The following is a 21262-nucleotide window of genomic DNA, read 5'->3' as shown; positions in this document are numbered from 1 at the left end:
GTACGTGTATTTCTCTGAAGTCAGTCGAAGTGGCACGTGTGGGCCTGCAGGCAGAATTCTTCTATCTGTCTACTTCAGCCGACACCAGCCCTTCCCGCATTGCGGCATCAACAGGTCGAGAAGGTGGTTTGGCTCTCAGGGAGGCAGGAACCCAAAGAATATTGTTTAATTGTTTCCCTCCTATAGTAAGTACCTGACGAGCATCAGGATGCGGGAACAAATACGCACTCCCGGTGCTGCACCGCGTTTGAAAGCAGCGTGGCTGGGCAGGGGGAGTGTGCTCGTAACGTCCTGGTTCTCCCCGGGAGGCAGGGATTCTCTACCAGAATGAAATCGGTTAGGGGGATGTTGACTTCCAGGTCTTTTATTTAATCTGAGATGAGATTTCTTTAACCTAGCAAGCTGATTTTTTTATATATATAAAAAAAATATTTTTTTTTTTACTGTACTTTTTTGAAATAAACAGGAAAGCCTTATAGCATTGCTACAAAAAAAAAAATAATCACTAACTCTGGAATACATTTCTGGTCCACAACCTTATTATGCCATGATTTTTACCATCCCGTTGGGAGACATCTAATAAGTGCACTGTACTAGAATAATGAATTGTGTGGGTGGGGTTTTTTTGTTATGTTTTTTTAAAGATGTGAGTCCAGAAACTTGTATATAAAAGTATTTTTGCTAAGGAGTGCTAGTCTGAAATGTGGAATGTGAAATTCCAAATGGGTTCATTATATATTTCACCTCGAGTTGAAATCTTTTCCGTGAGTGGTGAAATGGGTGAGCTGCGAGTGAAGGTGTGCTGGTGGCAGTGACAGATTCCCGCACCCCGCATTCGCTTCCCGGGAGCCCCAAACACACGTGGTGGGTCCGAGGGGACTCTGGAGATGCATCTTAATCCTGGCAGATTCTCTGAAACGCTTAATCTGCATGGGATTCAGCATCCTAATTTACATGGAAGGCTATTTCTCTGGGATCCCCTGAGGCTTAAGAGGATAGTATGGAAGATTTGTCTGCGCTGATGATGTGATCAGTGGTACTAAGGCTTTTAAGCGTGGGCATGTTTGCCAGCGTGATGAGGGAGCGGTTGCTCCCTGTAGATAGGAACTGAATTAGCAGGGCTCCTTACACCCAGAGAGAACCACTGTGCTCTCTGCGCCTTACAGATCTTGGGGCTTTTATCTCATTTTTTTAGGCATCTAAGTTAAACTGACTGGTCTGTAATTTTGTTTCGCTCCCTTTATACTATTCTAAAAGTAGCCCCGACGTTTGCCCTTCCCAAATAGTGTCTCGCCATCGTCTGTGAATTTTCAGAGACATAGGTCATTAAAGAGATTGTTTGAGCGGGTTACCTATGTATACCTGAATGAATTTCATCTGGCCCAGCCAGCTGGAAAAGATCTAATCTTTATAAGCACTTTCCAACATGTTCTTTCCCAATTCTTTCTGAAGATTTGGGTTATTTGCCTCTGATATTAGCTGCCAGTTGAATGCAGCAAGATAAAGATAGTGAGGACTGTAGCAAAAAAAAAAAAGGAAAGACATTGAATGCTTCAGCTTTTATGGCATCATCTGTCAATAGCTTTTCTACTCCGCTGAGCATGGAGCAACATTTTGCCTGGTTTTTTTCTTATTACAAATGGACTCGTAGAACCTTTTCTTGCTACCTTTGCTAGCTCTAAGTCATTTTTTTTACTTTAGTCTCCATTTGTTTCTCAGCATTTGTTATTCTTTTATACTCACGTGGTAGCCTGACTGTGTGTATGTGTCCTTGAGTTTGAGATCACTGAGCAGCTTGTGACATAGCCAGCTTCATTCCTAGGTTTTTTCTGCATTGGGATATTTTTCACTTGCATCATTTCTGTAAAGAAATGTTTGCTCCCCGTGCCTTTGTTTCTCCTTTCACTTGCAGCTGTTGGTCCTTTTGTACTGTCAAGCCTCAGAGATCTGTAAGTGCCCTTCCTTTAAAGTCCTTTGTCTGTATTATGTTGTTTTCCCATTTTCCTCCTGAAGAACCATGAACTGTTGTTTAATTGTAACCTTCATGCAAGCTGTCTTTGCCTTCCTTATCCTAGGGGGCTTCTCAGTGCTGGAACATCCCGTACCCAAACCGGGGTCTTCGCTACTGTCATCACCAACGCACTCCAAGGATGCTGGACATACATATTTCCTATAATACACCTGTAGTATTTCATTACATCTTGTCCTTTGGTTCATTATTCCAGCTCCTGGTTAAAGAAAACCCCAACCTGTCTTTGTTGTTTGGCACCTGATGGACCTGCAGTACGGTAGTGCCCTCTGCTTTGCTTTGCTACGTGATGACTTTCAGCAGGTCTGTCTCTCTTTTGCAGATTGGGCCTAGAAGAGCAACTACTCTCTTTATTTATTTACATTGCCTCCTCAGTAAGTTTTGTCATCTGTATTAACAACCTCGTCTTGTGAATTATTTACCAAGCCTCTCTTATCAGCCAATTATATTATAGTTTTGTTACTGTACTAGTTTCCTTCCAGCTCCTTCTGTGTGTCCTCCACAGTCCTTGTAGAGGTGTCTCGTAATCCACAGATCAATCCCACTTTGCTCTTCGTTATGTTTGTTTACTTCCCGTGAGGTTATCATGGCCAGCACTGTGTTTACACCCTTGTTCACTTGTTTGTACCCACCTCAGGCTTTTAGTTGTCAAACTTACTTGATCCTACTTAAAAAATTATTTTCCTGAGGTAAACCAGGAGGTGAATAAAGTTGAAATTCCTCTTTTTCATAAGGTGAGCTCTGTTCTTGCCCGGCAGCTCATGGTGTATCATCTCTGACGAAAGAAACTTCTTGTAGTAACCCATGTGTCTTTGAAGGGGAGGGGAACGTGCTTGGAAAGGAGAGGCAGCAAGATGCCAGGGAGGCGTCTTGATGGTTTTTTTAAACGCTTCATTGGTGTGCTCGCTACAGCAGCAATGCCACACTCTGAAAAGGATCCGGTATTTTCCTGTGGTCTCTGGATGTTTGCAGTAGCCGGGCAGGCAGAATGAATTATCTCAAGAATATTAAGATCATAAATTTGTGGTTTCCCTCCTCTCCCTCTAAATCATGGTAGTCGGTGCGGAGTGCGGGTCTGAGGCAATAAAGTCTCCATCTTCCATTTTTTACATTGGAAATCTGTGCTTATAAATAATGGCTCTTCCAGCTAATTAGATCCTTCGGTTGCTTTATGTGCCAGTGTGCTGATCTTGCCTTAGCTCTTGTTCACAGTCCTCGTTTTTCACGGGGTCGTGGAGCTGCTTAACGCTTGCTGTCTTAATGAACACATTTTCTCATAGAGTACTCAGGTCACTTCTTGCATGTTTACACGTGTGCCTGTGGAGGTGTATCTTGTCTGTGTGCAAGGATTTGCGTGGAGAACTCCATAATTTGGGAGCTGGCCCCAACGCTATGCCATCCTGCTCCTCCTACCCAACTTCACCGCGGGGCCAGCAGCAAGCGGATTCTCAGGGCATCACCGCTTGGAGAGGGTTTTCCACTGCCTGGTGTTCATCTGATGATAACACAACTTAATGAGACCTGCTTGAGCATTTCAAGTGCCAGAAATATGCAAGGTCATTGTGTTTGCTTTGGTGAAAACCTGAATTTTAAAAGTTATGGGATGTGTTGAGCTGTGGCAGCCTGCAGAAGGTGACTTAGATTAGATATCAGGAAAAAATTCTTTCCTGTGGGGGCGGTGAGCCCCTGGGGCAGGGTGCCCTGAGAAGCTGTGGCTGCCCCATCCCTGGAGGTGTTCAAGGCCGGGTTGGACAGGGCTGGGAGCAACCTGGGCTGGGGGGAGGTGGCCCTGCCCAGGGCAGGGGGTGGGAGTAGATGGCCTTTAAGGTCCCTTCCCACCCAGACCATTCTGCGATTCCATGATTCTTTGATACCAAGCACGTGCAGAAACACATGCACTCATACCCTCGTGCTTTTTCTTTTTTAATATTCCAGGTACTGGAAGTGACTTTTAAAAACCAAGATAAAATTACTTTTCTGGTGAATAGTATATAGTACTGTTTGTCTCACCGCTGCAGCGCAGCTAGGGCTGCAGTTACTCAGATGTGGCTGATCACCTTTCTTGCTAGAAAAAGAGAGGAGTTTGTATCGGTTCCGTCATTGCTTTACGCTTTAAATCTTTAACGACATCTAGACGTAATGTGAAAGGCAGTGGACTAAGCAAGAGTGTTGGGTTTTGCTTCTCGCCAAGGGGAAAAACCCGCTTGCGAGATCGTTCTTGAAATCAGTGTAATCCTCGGCTTGATGCTTGTGGAGAAACGTGGCGATTGGGCTGCGCGTGGCGGGGGACGGCTGTCCCTCGCGCCAGCCACAGCCGGGGGTCCCAACGGGCTTCCCAGCCGCACGTACCCATCTGCCTCTTGGCTTTTACGTGGGCTGCAAGATCTTTGGGACAGGATAAGCATTTTTCCTTATGTCTTTACAGCCAGTAATATACAAATATTCTCTCGGCTGGCACAAGATGTATTTCAGAAAATGAATATGTATAAATTCTTCATTTGTTTTCTGCTCTTTAAAATTGCTGTATTAGGGAGAGCACAAATCCCCCCCACCCCCTTCAGAGTAAAACCTCTTCTCAAAGGAAACATTAAACACAAATGCCTGAACTTGGACTAAAATGATTAGTGTACAGTGTATCTTTTGGCCTTCCCTTGGAAGAAAACCACTATTAAAATGTAACATTAAATATGCTGTACTCATATGGAGAGTTTGTTTAGTTTTCCTAGAATAATTTCATTCGTCTCACATGGCTTAGCTTGCAGAAAAATTGAACACAACTTCAGTGATATTTTAAGGTTGCAATTTAATAGGCAATTGACTTTGGAAAACTAAATATAAACCCAGGAAGAGCCTGTTGCTGAGTAGAGGTAACTTCTGGTCAGTTCCAGGCCTGAAATAATACAACCTTGTTATAATTTATTTTTCTCTTTTGTCTTGATGTTGGCAGGAAAGCCAGAGCAATGGGCAGCAGCCTTTGCTACATCTTCCTTTTCCCATGTTTATATCAGAGATGGAAAGCCAAAAAAAAACCCCAAATCCATGCCAGAAAGAGGGTCTTTCTATTCTCTCTTACAGTGGGAGTGTAATACTCGCCACAGAGGGATGCTAACGCTTAAAAAAACAGAAGCTGGTTTGTGTTTGAATCCCACCGAGGAGTCTGAGCCCAAGCCCGAGGGAGAGAGCCGTTCCCGTGGTGGCAAGGATCCTGGGGACCCGCACCTCTCCAGGGGCAGATCCTCTTATTAGTTACTGCCACTGACGTTTTTGCACAAGGCTCCGTAACGTCGGTACAACCATGCCACCTTGTGTTAATTTTTGTCTCCTTATGGCCTTCAGCAGTCGGGGAAAAAACTTTAAAAGAGTTTTCTGTGGGTGGATGCTTGTATATATGTCATTTTTTAACGCTGTTAAAGGTTCACTTCTGTCTCCCTGTCTGAGCCTGCTGTGTGTCAAGAGCAGGTGAAGTGATTCCACTCTGTCACTTTGTACTTTAAAATTTAGAATAAAGAAAATATATTTCATAGTTCTAGTTTCAAAATATGTTAACGATGAAGAAGTTGAGCTATTGTGGTATGTGTCCAGTCCAGCATGGGTAACTCTTTCTGTGCTGCCATAAACTCCCTGCTGAAGAGTGGGTCATGCCTCAGCTCAGGGAAATTTGTTATAACCCTGACTCCCTGGAAGTTTTGGGTATGCAGGGGTCATTTTGGCAGAGAAACGACCTGTGGATTTTGCACCATGGAGTTAGTAGCATTAAGAGTGTTTTATTGTGAGGAGTTACATTTGAGAGTGCTTCACTTTTTTTTTTTTAAATTGATATGCATAAAGCCTTTCAAAAGAGAATGTATTAATTAAACCTTTGCCTCTTTCCTACATAGTCCGCAGCAGAATATGTGAAGTCCCGTCTGCCTGAAGTCCTAAAACAACATCTTCAAGACTATGAGAAGGACAAGGAGAACAGCGTGCTGTCTTACCAAACCATCCTGGAACAGCAGATCTTATCAATTGATCGAGAAATGCTGGAAAAATTGACTGTATCCTATGATGAAGCAGGTATATTTGTGTTTCTTTCTAAGTTACATTTTACTGACAAAAAAATTGCTCACTTTCAATCTCCCTCCCAAATACTAGTGCTTGTGCTGGCAGATTGAACTTTGTCCTCAAAGGCATGAGGTGACTCAGTGAAACGTTTCTTTCTCCTAAAATCAAGTTGAGGTAAAAATTTTCCACTTCAGTGGTTGAATACTAACTAGCCGAAAGGACAGTTATTTTTCTAGCAGCGCTTTGTCCTTTGTAATGCACTGATGTTGGTTGATCTAGCCGTGCCTCTTTATTGTCTCTGCCAGTGGTGCAACCTGGTTTCTGCTGGTTTCTCTTTCACTGCTAACTTATTTTGGGAGCTCACTTAGGTAAGAGTGTACTGGATAGTCACAGAATCTGCTTTTTAAATGTGACGTGATGCATGTGGGTAGCCAAAACCAGATAATTTGTAGAGCGTTGGAGTCATTTTAATGGTGCAGATACAGGGGTTTTCAGTTTTGATATTTATGTCTCAGGGGTTTTCTTAGTTATAGCTAATACTTTTTACTAGCATTTTGTTTTAGAAATGTCTTCCAGCTTTTGGATGCTTCACAGAGTTGTCCTGATCCATGGCGGTCTTTACAATTACAGAGAAAAAAGAGAAGCTGTGGATGTTTTTTGCTGATCTTCCAAAATAGCCACCAATATCTGCTATTTGCCCCCCTCTATCTTACCAAGTTTCTCGGTGTTTCGATAAATTAAAATTAACTATGCAACCTTGTAAAGAAAGAATCAAACAGAAAGAGCAGTTCATTATTTTACTGCTGAATTAGTCTTCATGGCAGCGAGTGGACTGGCAGGGCGTCCGGCGGTCCGTACAGCCAAGCCATGCGTTTTCCACCCGAGGTGTGTGCATGACTGGCTCACTGCGCTCCCCCGACGAGTAGCAGTGAAGACACCACTCTCTGTTTCTCCAGTTCACTGGATGGCTGCAACACACCATCTCCTTTCGCCCGCAGCCCTACCAACCAGCCTCGGGCAGCCTTGTAGTATGAAAAGAGATCTTATACTTAGTATGTCCTCCTTTTTGGATTTTCCTTAATCCCTGGTGGCACTTTGTTGTTCTGTTACTCCCCTGACCGTACCTGGCATGGTGGTGCCCTTGGAGAACTGAGCTCAGCTCCAGGCTTTCCTTCCAGCTGTTTTAGGCAGAAGCCTAGACCTCGTAACTGGGTTTTTCATCCCATTTAGAGAGTGTTTGGCAGACACCATCCCGAGCAGATCCCTGCTTTCATTGGACCTGGTTAGATGGCACCCTGCTAAAATCACCATCTTCTGATTTTCTCGTCACTAGCCCAGCTCGGGGAAACCAAATACCGACAAGCTGGTGATGTTTTGTCCTATTACTTTGTACTCACGCAACAGTGCCCTGAAGTACTTAAAATGCTCAAACTACTTATCAACTTTGTTCAGACTCCTACTCAGACTCCCACTCACCAGCGATACGATTCTCTTAAGCTACTTTGATCTCAAAGGTGCTCGAGCAACTTAAAATGCCATTTGCAGACTGCGCGTTCTGGGTACTTACAGGGCTGTGAGCTTTAGTAACCTCAAGTAATTACAATGCTCTATTACTTTATCAATTATATTCACGCGCTCACCCAATAAATAAGCCTGATTCTTATCTGCTTTGATCTCGAATGCTCTTGAGCCCCGTACAGTGCTGTTTGCAGACTACATGTCACGTACTTAAGGAGTCATATGAGTTCTCGAAGGACACCAGAGTTAAAATGAGGTCGCGGGATATTTGTTTCATCACACATGGCCTGTTTTTAATGATGCATAAAAGATAAGCTTCAAAAGTTGTTGCTTCCTCTTACTTCTGTTTATCTTTTTTAACACAGAACTTACCAGCCCAATGAATCATGTAAATCTTTTTCCCTGGTTTGGGCACTTCATCTCTCCAGTCATTTTGATTGATAGAAGTTTGTTAAGAAGGAAAAAATGCAGTGCAGGAAATTACTGACTCCTGCCAGAAGAAAAAGCAAGCATTTTCCTTCATGGAAAACTGCGTGTTTGTACAGAGAAAATAAAGATTAAAACTGCTTGAAACACACATTTGGGGATTTATATCATGCAATAAAACAATCATGTGGAAATGAGAAGCTACATAAATAACTGGTTTAGAAAAGTCCCAGTATATACACGGATTCAGAGCAGAGAGTGAGCGCAGCTTGCTGTAAATAAAAAGCCAGAATATCAGCTTCCCAATCAGGTAGGGACCTTTAGAGATTAAAACATGGAGATGGAGCCTGCTCGTCATTCTAATCATGTCACTTGTTTACTACAAAAGCAGAAATGATGCTACCTGCTTTTGAAGTAGGATCTGATTGTGAGCAAAGCACAGAAAATGGGCGGCTAAATATAATTGCAGCAGCTGTTCATGATCCCAAGCGCTCCAGCTATTCAGCGCCTGAGCAGTTGTGTTGGTGACATTTTTCTTTTATTAGTGTTTTTCTGTACCGAAGTCAATTGAATGAGAAGATCGAGCTGCTGGTGGTACATACAAAATGAAGAAAGCAATCTTTAAAACTCAAAACGGTGAAAATAAAAGCATTTGTGATATAAGGGAAAGATACAACTTTGTCTGGCGGGAGACGATGTGAGACGTCAACAAAACTCATCCCGGAGAGCACCATCGAGGGTTTAATTTCTGTAATCACAAGCAGTTGGAGTTCTGCTGCGTGTCGGCCAGGGAAACTAGGAAGTTAGATGGTTAAGGTATGTGATACGAGGGGTCAGTAGCCGACTGTAGCGGGGTGCTGCATGTAGAGGAGCACTTCCACAGCAAGGGAGCAGACCTTTTCCATCCGGGAAACCTTTCCCGTTCCTCTTGGAAGGGCCATTTTCCGAGTGTTCGCAGAGTGCTCACCCCCAGCTAACTCCCCTCGCCCCAGGGATGTCTCCCAAAGCGGCTGGAATTCAGCTGCATCCATTTTCCAGAACAAACCAGAACTGCACTAAAATGGCTTGGGCTTCTGGTATGATTTTGCATGTTAATTTGGCCTTTCTAGCAGCATGCAGTATTAATAACGTGCAGCTCCGATGGACTCGACATCCTAATGCCTCTTTTTGTAAATCTTTCCCTTTAGGAAATCTGGATATCAGAGCTACCGAATAAAATGAGTCCATCTAAAAATAGTCAAATGTTGACAAGATTTTTAGTGAAGTTTGACTAAGGAAGCTTTATAAAATGAAAGCAGGCCAGAAGTGACAGATGGGTACAAATCCTCTCATAATCTTTAAATCCCTTAGTTTAAAAAGTGGCATTCTTGACTAGCTAAGGCTGGGTTAATTTTGCGCAAGAATATTTTTTCCCGCTGAAGCTTTCTTGGATGTTAATCCTATTCCTTTGACTTACAGTATCTCTAAACATCTGGGTTGGTCGGTGACTGCTCCGTTCAAATACAAGTTTAGGATATTTAAAGGCCCTTTGGCATTGAACTCTGGTGTGCCAGGTCGCTGAAGCCTGCTAGGAGATTCTGGTGGTGTTTTTGTTCTGTAGTCAATAGGTTTTCCTTTAATGGATGGCCCCTCTCCCCCAGAGTCCTATAGAAATTGAGTTTCATTATTGTGCGACAAAAAAAAAAAGATGAATTTCATTTTACCCTGCCGTGAAGCCATCATGAAAGATATTGATATTTAGGCATGGCATCCAGAGCCAGATGTCAACCCCAAACATGTTTTCGTAGCTAATATTTGCCGGGGTGCCCCGCATCGCCTGGAGCCGCCTGTGAAGAAGGTGGGTGGCTGCTCCTCCTTGTGTCTTCCCGGGGGGGACGAAAAGCTGGACCCTGCGGGTGCAGTTTTCATTAGATTTCACTTGAAAACCTTTAGATTCAGTTGATGTGCACCACTGCTTGAGACGCTCACTCTCAGTACCGTAGTCTTTCTTAAAGTGAGGTTTTTATGCTTGCAGTCCACGTCCCAAATTGCCTGAATACTCTGATTTTAGCAACAGAATGTATTTTCTGCTGAGATAAAATGTGGCCGTTAGCGCTACAACATATTGCACTTCGTCTCTGGATGAGATGGGGGTTTGTACTCCACCTTCCCGAACTGTGCCCAGGTGCTGCGCTCGCCCTGGGCATGGCATGGTGCAGCATCGTGAAAGCACGTGAAGCATCGTCCTCCACTCCTCGCTCCTGGCGCGATTTGGTATGTAATTAATGTGCCCTGGTGGCCAAGAAGGCCAACGGCATCCTGGGGTGCATCAAGAAGAGCATGGCCAGCAGGTTGAGGGAGGTCATCCCCTCGCTCTGCCCCGGTGAGGCCACATCTGGAGTGCTGTGTCCAGTTCTGGGCTCCCCGGGTCAAGAAGGAAAGGGAACTGCTGGAGAGGGTCCAGAAAAGGGCTACAAAGATGATGAACTGGAGCATCTTTCTTATGAGGAAAGGCTGAGGGACTTGGGGCCTTTCAGTCTGGAGAAAAGAAGACTGAGGGGGGATCTTATCCATGCTTATAAATCCTTAAAGGTAGGGTGCCGGGGGGATGGGAACAGTCTCTGTTCAGTGGTGCCCAGTGGCAGGACAAGAGGGAACGGGTACAAACTTGACCATAGGAAGTCCCATCTCAACCTGAGGAGGGACTTCTCTCCTGTGCGGGAGGCAGAGCACTGGCACAGCTGCCCAGAGAGGGGGGGAGTCTCCCACTCCGGAGCCATTCCAAACCCGCCTGGATGTGTCCTGTGCCACTGCTGGAGGTGCCCCTGCTCTGGCGGGGGGTGGCACTGGGGGAGCTCCAGAGGGCCCTTCCAACCCTCACCAGTCTGGGGTTCTGTGAATGGATAAGGAATTAAGACAACTCCTCATATTCAGCCTGTATTTTTGTGCCTGGCAGAAGACTGGGTCTGGTTTCTCTGGTAGCTGCAGCTGTGAAGACCAGCTCTGAGCGTAAATACGAAGCTCAGACCTTCATTCCAACTGCAGGACCACAACCCGGCGTAGATTCAGTCCCGTGAGCATTTGCTGTTTCTGGCAAAAGTACAGAAAAGCAAAAATATCCAGGATTAAACTTCAGCCCAAGAGGCTAGCAAATCCCGCTGCTTCACGCAAATGTCCACGCTACTGCAGTCGTGCTGGGAAAAGGTTAACTTTAATCATCGAGGGGCCGATGCTGCCCCTGTTTCAATGGCAGTGCTCCCTTTCCGGCAGCGCAGGCAGGTGTTTTCCCTCTGAGATAGTGACTACAAGGAGAAAATGAGAAATTAAAGCAGTAAAATCGCACCAGAAATATATCCTATAATTTAGGATAATAAATACTTTGCTGGGGAAAATCCTTTTTCATGTGCCGTGTTGAACAGCCCTTGGCAGGGGTGTAGCAATCCGGTGCGTTTATTTTCTGATGTGTCACAACCACCTCGACGCAGCAGATGTGTAACCAACAGCGCTCAAATGTGTCGGGTGACATTTATTGCTGTGCCAGAGGCTTCTGACAAGGAGAAAAGCGGAGTGGCCTGCAGGCCACCGCGTGTGGTGGCTTTATCTCCAGCTCAGTTTCGGGTTTTTAACTGATTTTTAGGTCTTTGGTCTCCAGGATGTGATGTAAAACAACTCCCTTCTCTGGCTGCTGCAGCAAGAACTCAGCGTTATGTGTTTTCCAGATAATACAGTGGGAAGTTTTACTCTTTATAGCCAAGTGATTACTACTGAGTTTATTTAATCTCTGCTTTACACCCAACACTTTCTTTGGCATATTTACTTTCTTTTACACATTAAAGCTACATGTTAAGGTTGGTCACCCCGAGCCAGTGCTCTGTTTCTCTGCAGAGGACCAGTACCTACAGCAGAAATCACGGGGCAGTCACCAAGGGTAGAGTTTGTCTCTGTTACCTTTCAGCATCTGCATTATAGGCTTCCAATTCTGGGCAACTTTTCTAGAGCTCTTCGATAGTCATCAGAAAGAAATGAGCATTTCTAGTGTCATTCATAGGTTTATTTTAAGCATCTGCTTTAGTATGTGAAGAGTCATATCCTAAATGTGCCCGCTCTTTTCCCTTGGCTGTGAATTAGCTTTTGCTCACAGGTAAAACACAAGTAGGCAGCTCTAGTTGGGAGCTGAGCGCCAGCCTAAGCCACTCTGTAGGTGTACGCATAAAACCATTTAAATTACATTTCAGGGTGTAGCTTCGATGCAAACCACGCGACTCTAGTTTCCTATGTTGTGGTCTTCCAGCTTTCTAAAATATTGGCAATGTTGGTAAACAACAGACATACATTTAAGCCAGCCCAAGCATGTTGTATTCTTTTGCTCCATTAAAATAAGTTTTTATTATTCATATAATTATAACCTTTCAGCAGAAGCTCAGAGCAGAAATAGCACTTTGACAGGTGCCTACTTGCCTGTGAAATATTCTTCACGTCCTCGTGGATTTTTGAAGTAGGTATTTAGCTATTTAAATTTGCCAGCCAGCAGTCGATTTTTCAGAACCGACATAAACACTAACAATACTCATTTTGAAGTATTTGCTAAATACATTTATACATTTGGTAAAACTAAAAATACCTCTTTTATACGTTTGGTGAAACCTCTGTGCAGTGTAGGTGCAATGGTGACTCTCCAGGGCTGTGTCACTGTTAGGGATTTTTTTTTATTAATCATGTGAAGCGTTGTGTTCTTACTCAAGCATGAGAACAGTCTTACTGTATAAATGCCAGTGAAGAGTACACTCTTCACTTTTGTATTTATACATTTGTAGCAATTAAAAAAAAAACAATTAAAAGTTCCTACTATTACCAAAGTCCCGCAGAAAGAGAAGAAACCAACACAGCCCTGCGGAGTGCTGAGATTCAGAAGTGTAATAGAAAATGTTTTTTAAACCATTTAGTGGTTTTAACACTAATTATTACTAACTGACCGTTCCCTTTCTATGTTCTTATTGATTAAGTCTGGAAAGCATCTTAAATGCACAAACTTATTTTTAGGTGCTTCCTTAATTCAGTCAGAAATTGTGATAGAGTCAGTTCAGGTTTGTGCCCAGGGGAGGAGCGGTTTGATGTCTCCTGCATTTGGGAAGAGTTTCCCCTCCCCATTGCAATAGCGCTTTTAAAAGGTTTTTTTCAGCGATACTGCATTATCATTAGTAATGGAGCGGGGCCAGAGGAGGCCCCGGAGATGCTGGGAGGGCTGGAGCCCCTCTGCTGGGAAGACAGGCTGGGAGAGGTGGGGGGGGTCAGCCTGGAGAAGAGAAGGCTCCGGGGAGACCTCAGAGCCCCTTCCAGTGCCTAAAGGGGCTCCAGGAGAGCTGGGGAGGGACTCTGGATGAGGGAGGGGAGCCGTGGGACCAGGGGGAACGGTTTGACACTGAAAGAGAGGAGGTTGAGATGAGATATGAGGAAGAAATTCTCTCCTGTGGGTGCAGTGAGTCCCTGGCACAGGCTGCCCCAAGAAGCTGTGGCTGCCCCATCCCTGGAGGTGTTCAAGGCCGGGTTGGACGGGGCTGGGAGCACCCTGGGCTGGGGGGAGGTGTCCCTGCCCAGGGCAGGGGGGTGCAGCTAGATAAGCTTTAAGGTCCATTCCAACCTAAACCATTCTGTGATTCTATGATCACCACCTGATTACCATCTTCCCTCTTTGTATCTTTGGCCTAATGAAAGACTTAAAACGTATGTATACTCTGAAGAACGAAAGCCACTATTAGATGTTTATTTTGCGTTAGTTTGTGTTAGATTTCATTTGAAAACAGTCGATGTGCACCGTAGGTCGACATGGTTGCTGTCAGTACTGTAGTGGTCGTCCTCAATTTCAGACATGAGTGTTGCACGCGTAGACGGACATGAGCATGGATTTATCTTTTTTTTTTTTTTTACTATTTATTAAAAAGCTATCCGGCTGAGATAGCATTTGAAGACACAGCTTGCTGGAAATTCAGTGTAGGCAAAGAGAGTATCTGTTGCAGGCCTCTGGGAGAACGCCATCCGTCTCGGCGGAGGTTTGTCCCCTGTTGGTGGATGCAGAGGTAAGTGCCTGAAGGGTCCTGTGAGTAGCAGTGAAGGCAGCAAAGTTTGTTCTGCCTACAGACCTGACAGACCGTTCGGAGATCCTTATTGAATTTTCCTGCATCGTTACCCGGACAAGCATAAACAGCATTGCTGTAGCAGGGTAGAGCGGCACAAGATAATCACCAGCTACACCTTAGCAAAACCCTTCATTACACCCACAATTGCTAAATTTCAGTATTGAAATGAGTATCTTCAGTCTCGCTGCTCCTAGTTTTGCCATAGCGTGTACGAAAAGCTAATATTTGCCTTCTTTTGAAAACATTTTAATAGGAAAACCGTTGAGAGGAAATATATTGTAATTAAGTCAAGAACACACAGATGCAGGGGGATTTATGATCTAAAGGCGCTGCTGCGTTGCTGGAGACCTGCTCTTGCCCGCATCTTTGTGTCGTCTGTCTTTGCGCTCTCCCCGTTTGCGGCAGCGTTCTGCTCGTGCTAAGCCTTGCTTTGCATGCACAACTGCATTGCACGCCACAATCGATCACTGTTAGCCTTTTCCATTATTTCCCAGTGTTTGAATTATACATGGGGAGATGTAGGAGGAAAAAGGAGCAGGAACAAAAGGAGGCTTTCTGTTCACGCATGAAGCATTCTTAAAAAAACCCTATCCATAATCTGTAACAACCCATTAAGGTAAAGAAGTTGGTCATAAACAAGCAAAAACTGCCTTTCCCTTGTGCTGTAATACCTTTCTAACAGTGGCAGTTTTGGCAATATCGATGCTTTTTCCTCCCTCCCTGTGCATCTTTTCCAGGCGGCTCTGGGATTACGGGCTGCAGCCGGTGTCTGCCAGAGGCTTGGGCATATCTTTGGAAAGGTGTTCGCCTGGGCTCTGCTGGTTGGATTTGTTGATCTCGTACAAAAGTTCCCCCCAAACTGTGCTGTTTTCACTCAGCTGTGTGCCGGGAGGATGATTTCCGAGGTGACAACTCTGCCCCCCAAAAATGGACTTTCTGCAGATGGGGAGGTTTTGCGTTTGCAAAGTAGGGTTTGATACAGAGAACTGGAAGATACAACCGGAAAATAAAGGGAAAAAGTCCAAGCTGACCTTTGGATGGGTGTTGGGAGATGATTAGCCCCTGAGTTTGGTTAACCTGGAAAGGGGAAAAGTCACCAGCTTGATTTAAGCTCCCACCCTTGCTCAGGCCATCCAGCCCCAATTCACAGCTCGGTAAAATCTGCATCAGACAATTTTGTGTGTTGGATAATGGAGGGGACAGGGACAGAGTGAGGCTTTTGAATTAAATCACAGACCTCCTCAGTTGTGTGTAAATCTGGTGTGTTATCACTCCTCATCCTTTTTTTCCTCCTCCTCTTGATCCCACTGCCGGTGCAGGAGATAGATAGAAAGTACGATCGCAATGCCTTTGGTCAGGGTACACGTTTGTACTTGTAATTTGGCGATACACTTTGAGCGCTGAATAAATAACTCTTAAATACCGCCTTGTCGTACAGCTCTGCCTGTAAACTAATAAGTTCCTTATTAGTTCAGGAGTTAAGGTGAGCGATCCCTCATGTGAGTGCCTCGGGGCCAGCTGGAGAGATATTTAGTGGTCCTCAGTGAAATTAGCTGCAGCCCAATAGACGGTCCTGCCGCCAACGGGCATTAGTCCTTCATGAGACGCGAGCCCAGGAGCCAAGGGCTAATGCAGTCACGGTCAAACACATTTGTCGGACATGATTGACAGCTGCAACGGAGATTTCTGAACAGCCCCGTTAAGGCTGAGTGATGCGGAGATGTGCGCAGCATCTATAAGCTAGCCCTTAGTTACTCTGGTTGTGAAGAATTTGCTAATTATACGTCTCGAGTTCAGCGTAGTGCCTACCCGCTGACACCGTAGTTATAGCTGCTGCTTTCAGTCTGGTATTTATGGCTCGGGCACCTCAGGGAAGTGCAGGTCAATTCCTGGGGTTCGAATGAAATTTTGCAGCCTTGATCCTTTAGGCAGGACTGGGATAAAGCCAGAGATGTCACAAGACTTGGCACAAATTGGATGCTTTTAATTATTTTGGTGTTTGTTTTTTTTTTATTCCAGGTGGGATTTTCATTTTGCTCCTACTTTTTCCATGTGATTACAGGCTTTGTTACAGCTGAATGTCGCTAATAAAAGCCCGTTGAGCATCTAGCATAACATTTTCCTAAGTAGATAAGGTCGGTCATGCTCTTAGGCGGCCTCATGGGGCAGCGCGTGTGGGGCAGCGGCATTGCTGACCTTATCGCTGAGGCTTAAAATCACCGAGCATCGGCTGTCCCGCTGCCGCCACCGGCAAACTGCTGCTTTGCTGGAAATGTAGGTACCGAACTGACTCCCTCAAAGCCAGTTAATGTCATTAACATAACGTCTTTAATATCTTGGGCACAGTGATTGTGGAGGGTTTTTTTGTCTGAAATTGCTAAGAGGATGGAATCCTTTAATTTTTCTTTTTGTGTCTGTGTGTGGTCATTTCTGCAGACTGTTTTACATCGAAATTTGATCTATTTCTGTAAAGCTGTAGATCTCTAATGGATCCATAGAAGATCTGTCTTACAGATCACAGAATTTGGGACAAATCTTAACAAAGGAGACTACGCATATCTCACTGTAAAACTTCTAGTAGCTTTTGGTTTTAAAACTTTATCCAGCTCTTTCTTAGGAAAATTAAGGTATTGTTATTTTGAGGGAACACCCTTATCTTTCCCAATGAAAAATGTACAGCTTCTTCCTGAACACCCTTGGTTCACGTGAGCAGCTTTTGTTGACAGAGGTGGGTATTTTGCTGGGCTTGGAAGGGTCATGGTATCCTCCAGCTCCTCTTCTGCCGGCCATTCGACCCGACGGAAATCCCACCGCTTTGTTGTGAGATTGCTCAGCACGGTTGCTGCGTTAAATGAAACCAGACTAGTTACTGCATCGTGTCAGAGGCACTGGGATCTCCTGGGGATGTCTCCAGTTCAAAGGCGACAGATTACATGAAATTGCCTGTAAATTTTATTTCTGCTGTAGAAGTAAAGTCTCCAGGGAGACCTCAGAGCCCCTTCCAGTGCCTAAAGGGGCTCCAGGAGAGCTGGGGAGGGACTCTGGGTCAGGGAGAGGAGCCATGGGACGAGGGGGGATGGTTTGACAGTGAAAGAGGGGAGATTGAGATGAGATATTGGGAAGAAATTCTTTGCTGTGCGGGCGGTGAGCCCCTGGGGCAGGTTGCCCCGAGGAGCTGTGGCTGCCCCATCCCTGGAGGTGCTCAAGGCCGGGTTGGACGGGGCTGGGAGCAACCTGGGCTGGGGGGAGGTGGCCCTACCCAGGGCAGGGGGTGGCACTGGATGGGCTTTAAGGTCCCTTCCCACCCAAACCATTCTGTGATGATTCTAAGTCTGGGAATTGGGGAAAACATGTTCAGTAACAGATTGGAACGGGGCAGGGTGTGCAAACTATGTATAATTCCTCTTTGAAAGCATTTACAATCTTCTTCGAAGAATTCAGACTTCGCAGCTCGTGTGCAAGCGTATGTGTTGCACTGACCCCACAGACCGTGTTTCAGCCCGTGGGTAACAAAGGCTCACAGGGAAGCGTCAGCAAGAGATTTCTTTTCCTCTCGTGTACGGACCTTAGCGTAGGCATCTTTTCTTGTCGTATTGCTGCGAGGCCGCACAGGAGGTTTAATGGCCTCAGCCCGTCCGCAAAGGAGGTTGCACATGTGGTTTTCTGCACTTTAGTCTGGTGAAATACAGTCACTTCTAACCAGAAAAAAAACCAAAACAAAACATTTTCAACATATTTTTATTTGTAGTGTATGAAATGGCTGAGTGGGGTGCTCAGGTGAAGCTAAACCTGGGAGGGATGCCAAGAAACCCACTCTGGAACTACAATGGAGATTCCCTTTGTATTAAGATTATTTTTCATAAAGACAAGAAATTAATCACATGGTGCTAAGATAGCACAAAGGTGGGAGCGCTCCCCGGTTCCGCCGCGGTATTGATGAGGCAGTGTCAGAGCAGTCTGGAAGATGGAGAGGCTGCCCAAAAGGGTTTCCGTTTTTCAGTAATTAACTTTTGTTACCCGATGCACAAAACTTCCTCCCAGCTCTTGTTTTCCTGCCTGGAAGACACTTTTAGGTATTTTTTTACATAGCTTCATCTAGACAAATCTCTAAGTATATCGCAAATCACTGTCTATGATGAATATAATATGTTCAATGATGAACAGGATTGAGTTATAGATACGTATTCATTGATTAGACAGGGAAATAGGATCGATCTAAATAGAAATACAATATGGTTCTCTGTTTCAAATATAAAATCTTAAAATACTACTGCACACAGCCAGGTAGGAATTGTTTCATAGTGGAAAAGAAGCTATGATCTTAGAAAGATTTGAAGTAATTTCTATATATTTCTAAGAATCCGATGTTTCTTTTAATCTATTTTAAAAGAAGGAGTTCTTTTCATTTTGGGGGGAAGAAAACACATTATGTTGAGATGATTAAGGAATTATGAGCCCTTGAATTTTCAGAATGGATATTTTTAGGTTCGTGCTTTAGAGAACTGACTTTTGCGGAAGAATTTTGTTAACTGAAAGAAAGGGCAGGTGCAGCTGATGTGTAGGAAACAGCAGCACGGCGGGGATTCAGGGAGGAGCGCCTGGGTGACGTGGGGGCTATTCGGTCCCGTCTACCCTGCAAGGCATTTGAGGAAAAAGGAAGTGGGTACTTTAAAAATGCACATGTATTTTTGAAAGGTATTGTGAGCACTCAGCAGTTTATTTCCTTGGCAGGTGGTTAGCCCCGTAATTCACCAAAGTTGTGTATTTTGGAGATTATAATAGCATTTTCTCTAATCTGCATAGCTTCTGCTAAAAGAAAGTGTGTAGCTATTTAAACATTTCCATAACCTATAAAGGAATAAAGGACAAAGAAGTGCTAATGAGCACAATTAGCCCGGCCTTTCACAAAATCTTTGATGAGGCTTGATGTCATTGAAAATGCACGTGATAAACGCCGCCTTGGATTAGGAACGAGCCAAGCAGGAGGCGCGCAGATCGTTGTGATCCAGAAAAAGGTCCATCCCAGAAAAAGGTTTTACAGTGATGCCATTGGAATTTGCAGATGATTACAGGTTGTCGGGATCATTGTTTTCAGTTGGGAGAACTGTTGTTTTCAGTACCTGGTTTGTCCCTGCTTTCCCGCGCAGACACGGTGGTTTGGGGAGCATCAGAGCGAGGAAAGGGCTTCAGCCCCTGCGGTTCCCCTCGCTGCCCTGCTGCGAAGGAAGCGTGAATGTTTGCTGCGTGGTTTTATCACCGCTTATCTTATAGATAAGCAGTGGATAATTAGATTTAATTTTATGGCTTTGGATGAGAATTGGTGGGTCATTTGGAGGGCAGGCAGAGGCGGCAGTTCATGAATCTTGACGGTCTCACACCACCTCTCCTCCCTCCCCATCACTTTTTATCCCTATTCCTGGCGACCGGGAAGCAAGAAACTCCCGTACCCCCCCTCATATACTTACTTACGGTGTTCTTCTCAGTCTCGCCTATTCCACAGGCTATAATCAAAGTTTTATTTGCATTGCCTGAGGGGTATGTGCAGAGCATGTAAAATAGAAATTCAGGAGACACATGGCTGGTCTCGACGGGAGGAGCTGAGGCAGATGGGCACAGGGGACAGCTATATTAATGATAAAACCGTCGAGAAAAAAGCTGCCCTGAAAACTACCGCAGTCTTATTGTTTAGGATTTAAAGTCCCTGTAAGGCAAGTGGCAATGCATGGTCTATAAATGAGAAAGAAGCTGCATGCAATGTGAGTTGCTAGTGGAGAGTAAATATAAATTATTTTTTTTTTATCCCACTTTTTGCACTGTTCTGAGTAATTCTATATCCTTCTGGAGATTATCGAAGCTCAAAAATACTAGTTCTTGCTTACTTATTGTGTGAATTCAAGCTTGAGCACAGTTGAAAAAAGGTGGGAAGGCATTTTTTGAGTTTTTTGTTTGTTTTTTAATCGGCCCAGCCAAGTAAGTACCAAATTTCTTGACCTGCAGTCGCTCTGAACGCATTTCTGCTCAAAGGGCATGGTAGACCTCACCTCTGCGGCAGTCCGGCATCACAGGAGTGCTGTTGTACGCCATCAGTGTGTGAAAGGGCATCCAGACTGACCAAGAAGCGGTTGTGTGGGTTTATTTAACGTACCTCCATGTGACTGGGAGTCACCAGTAAGGCAGGACTGGTCGGAGCTGTTATTCCATTGTTCAGTACCCGGGTAAGGGATGCGGCTGCTTCAGACCTACTGCTATTTTCAAAGACACCGCCAGTGCAGGGCTCGTGCTGTTTGCATAGGCATTTTCCCCAGCTCTATGTTTGACCCTACGAATCGTGGACTGTGAAAGCTGTGTCTGTCCCAGCATGGTGCAGGTCCAGACAGACAACCGGCATATCCCCTTTCCAATTAAGGTTACGGGGGATCTTTTTCTCTGCAGCTTCACAGTGGTCCCAGCTGGCGCGCAGCCCACCCACCTCCTCCCAGCCCACCTCCTCCTTCTGCAGACCATCTCGAAGGCTGCGCTTCTTTCACCTGTGAAGCTTTGGGCACCTCCAGTCACTGCCTTGTCGTTCTCTGGTCTCTTTGCATGCCTCTCAGGCTCTCTGTAAAAATTAATATTGATTACATTTGGGTTATTTCTTTCTCTTGACACTTCGCTTTGTTTCCAGAGATGAGAGTAGACTGATTTCCTATTGCGCAGAGTTCTGTTTAATACAGACGAGCTGTTGCAAGCCCTACCTGTGCGGGAATTAATGTCACTTTTAGCCTGGAAAGAAAACAGGCTGACCTCTTAGCTGAGAGAAGGGACCCCCTGGGATGGAGAAGCAGGTGCAGAGGTCTGTGTGGGAACGTTGGTGATATGTGTGTTTGCAGGTGGAGTTACGCAGAAGAAAGACTATGGAGGGCAGGGGGTGGCGAGAGGAGAGGAGAGGAGAGAGGAGAGGAGAGGAGAGAGAGGAGAGGAGGAGAGGAGAGGAGAGGAGAGAGGAGAGGAGAGGAGAGGAGAGGAGAGGAGAGGAGAGGAGAGGAGAGGAGAGGAGAGGAGAGGAGAGGAGGAGAGGAGGAGAGGAGAGGAGAGGAGAGGAGAGGAGAGGAGAGGAGAGGAGAGGAGAGGAGAGGAGAGGAGAGGAGAGGAGAGG

The 21262-nt window shown here is 45.2% G+C and overlaps 1 protein-coding gene across 2 annotated transcripts in view; it reads left to right on the top strand.

Annotated features, from left to right (window-relative positions):
* The window catches only part of PPM1L (protein phosphatase, Mg2+/Mn2+ dependent 1L), a gene marked incomplete at its 5' end in the record, with an annotated part of 98892 nt that overhangs the window by 67430 nt on the left and 10200 nt on the right, over positions 1-21262 (top strand). The window contains one exon of one of the 2 annotated variants that reach the window (XM_082486995.1): positions 5908-6082. In XM_082486995.1, coding sequence (XP_082343121.1) covers positions 5908-6082 — 175 coding nt within the window. The remainder of the gene's footprint in view (positions 1-5907; positions 6083-21262) is intronic. The other variant, XM_082486996.1, reaches the window with a different exon arrangement.

The sequence above is a fragment of the Vanellus vanellus genome (genome assembly GCF_965231255.1).
Source record: "Vanellus vanellus genome assembly, chromosome: 8".
Lineage (NCBI taxonomy): Eukaryota > Metazoa > Chordata > Aves > Charadriiformes > Charadriidae > Vanellus > Vanellus vanellus.
The sequence above is the reverse complement of the archived record's forward strand: the minus strand, read 5'-3'. Positions and strand labels throughout refer to the sequence as shown.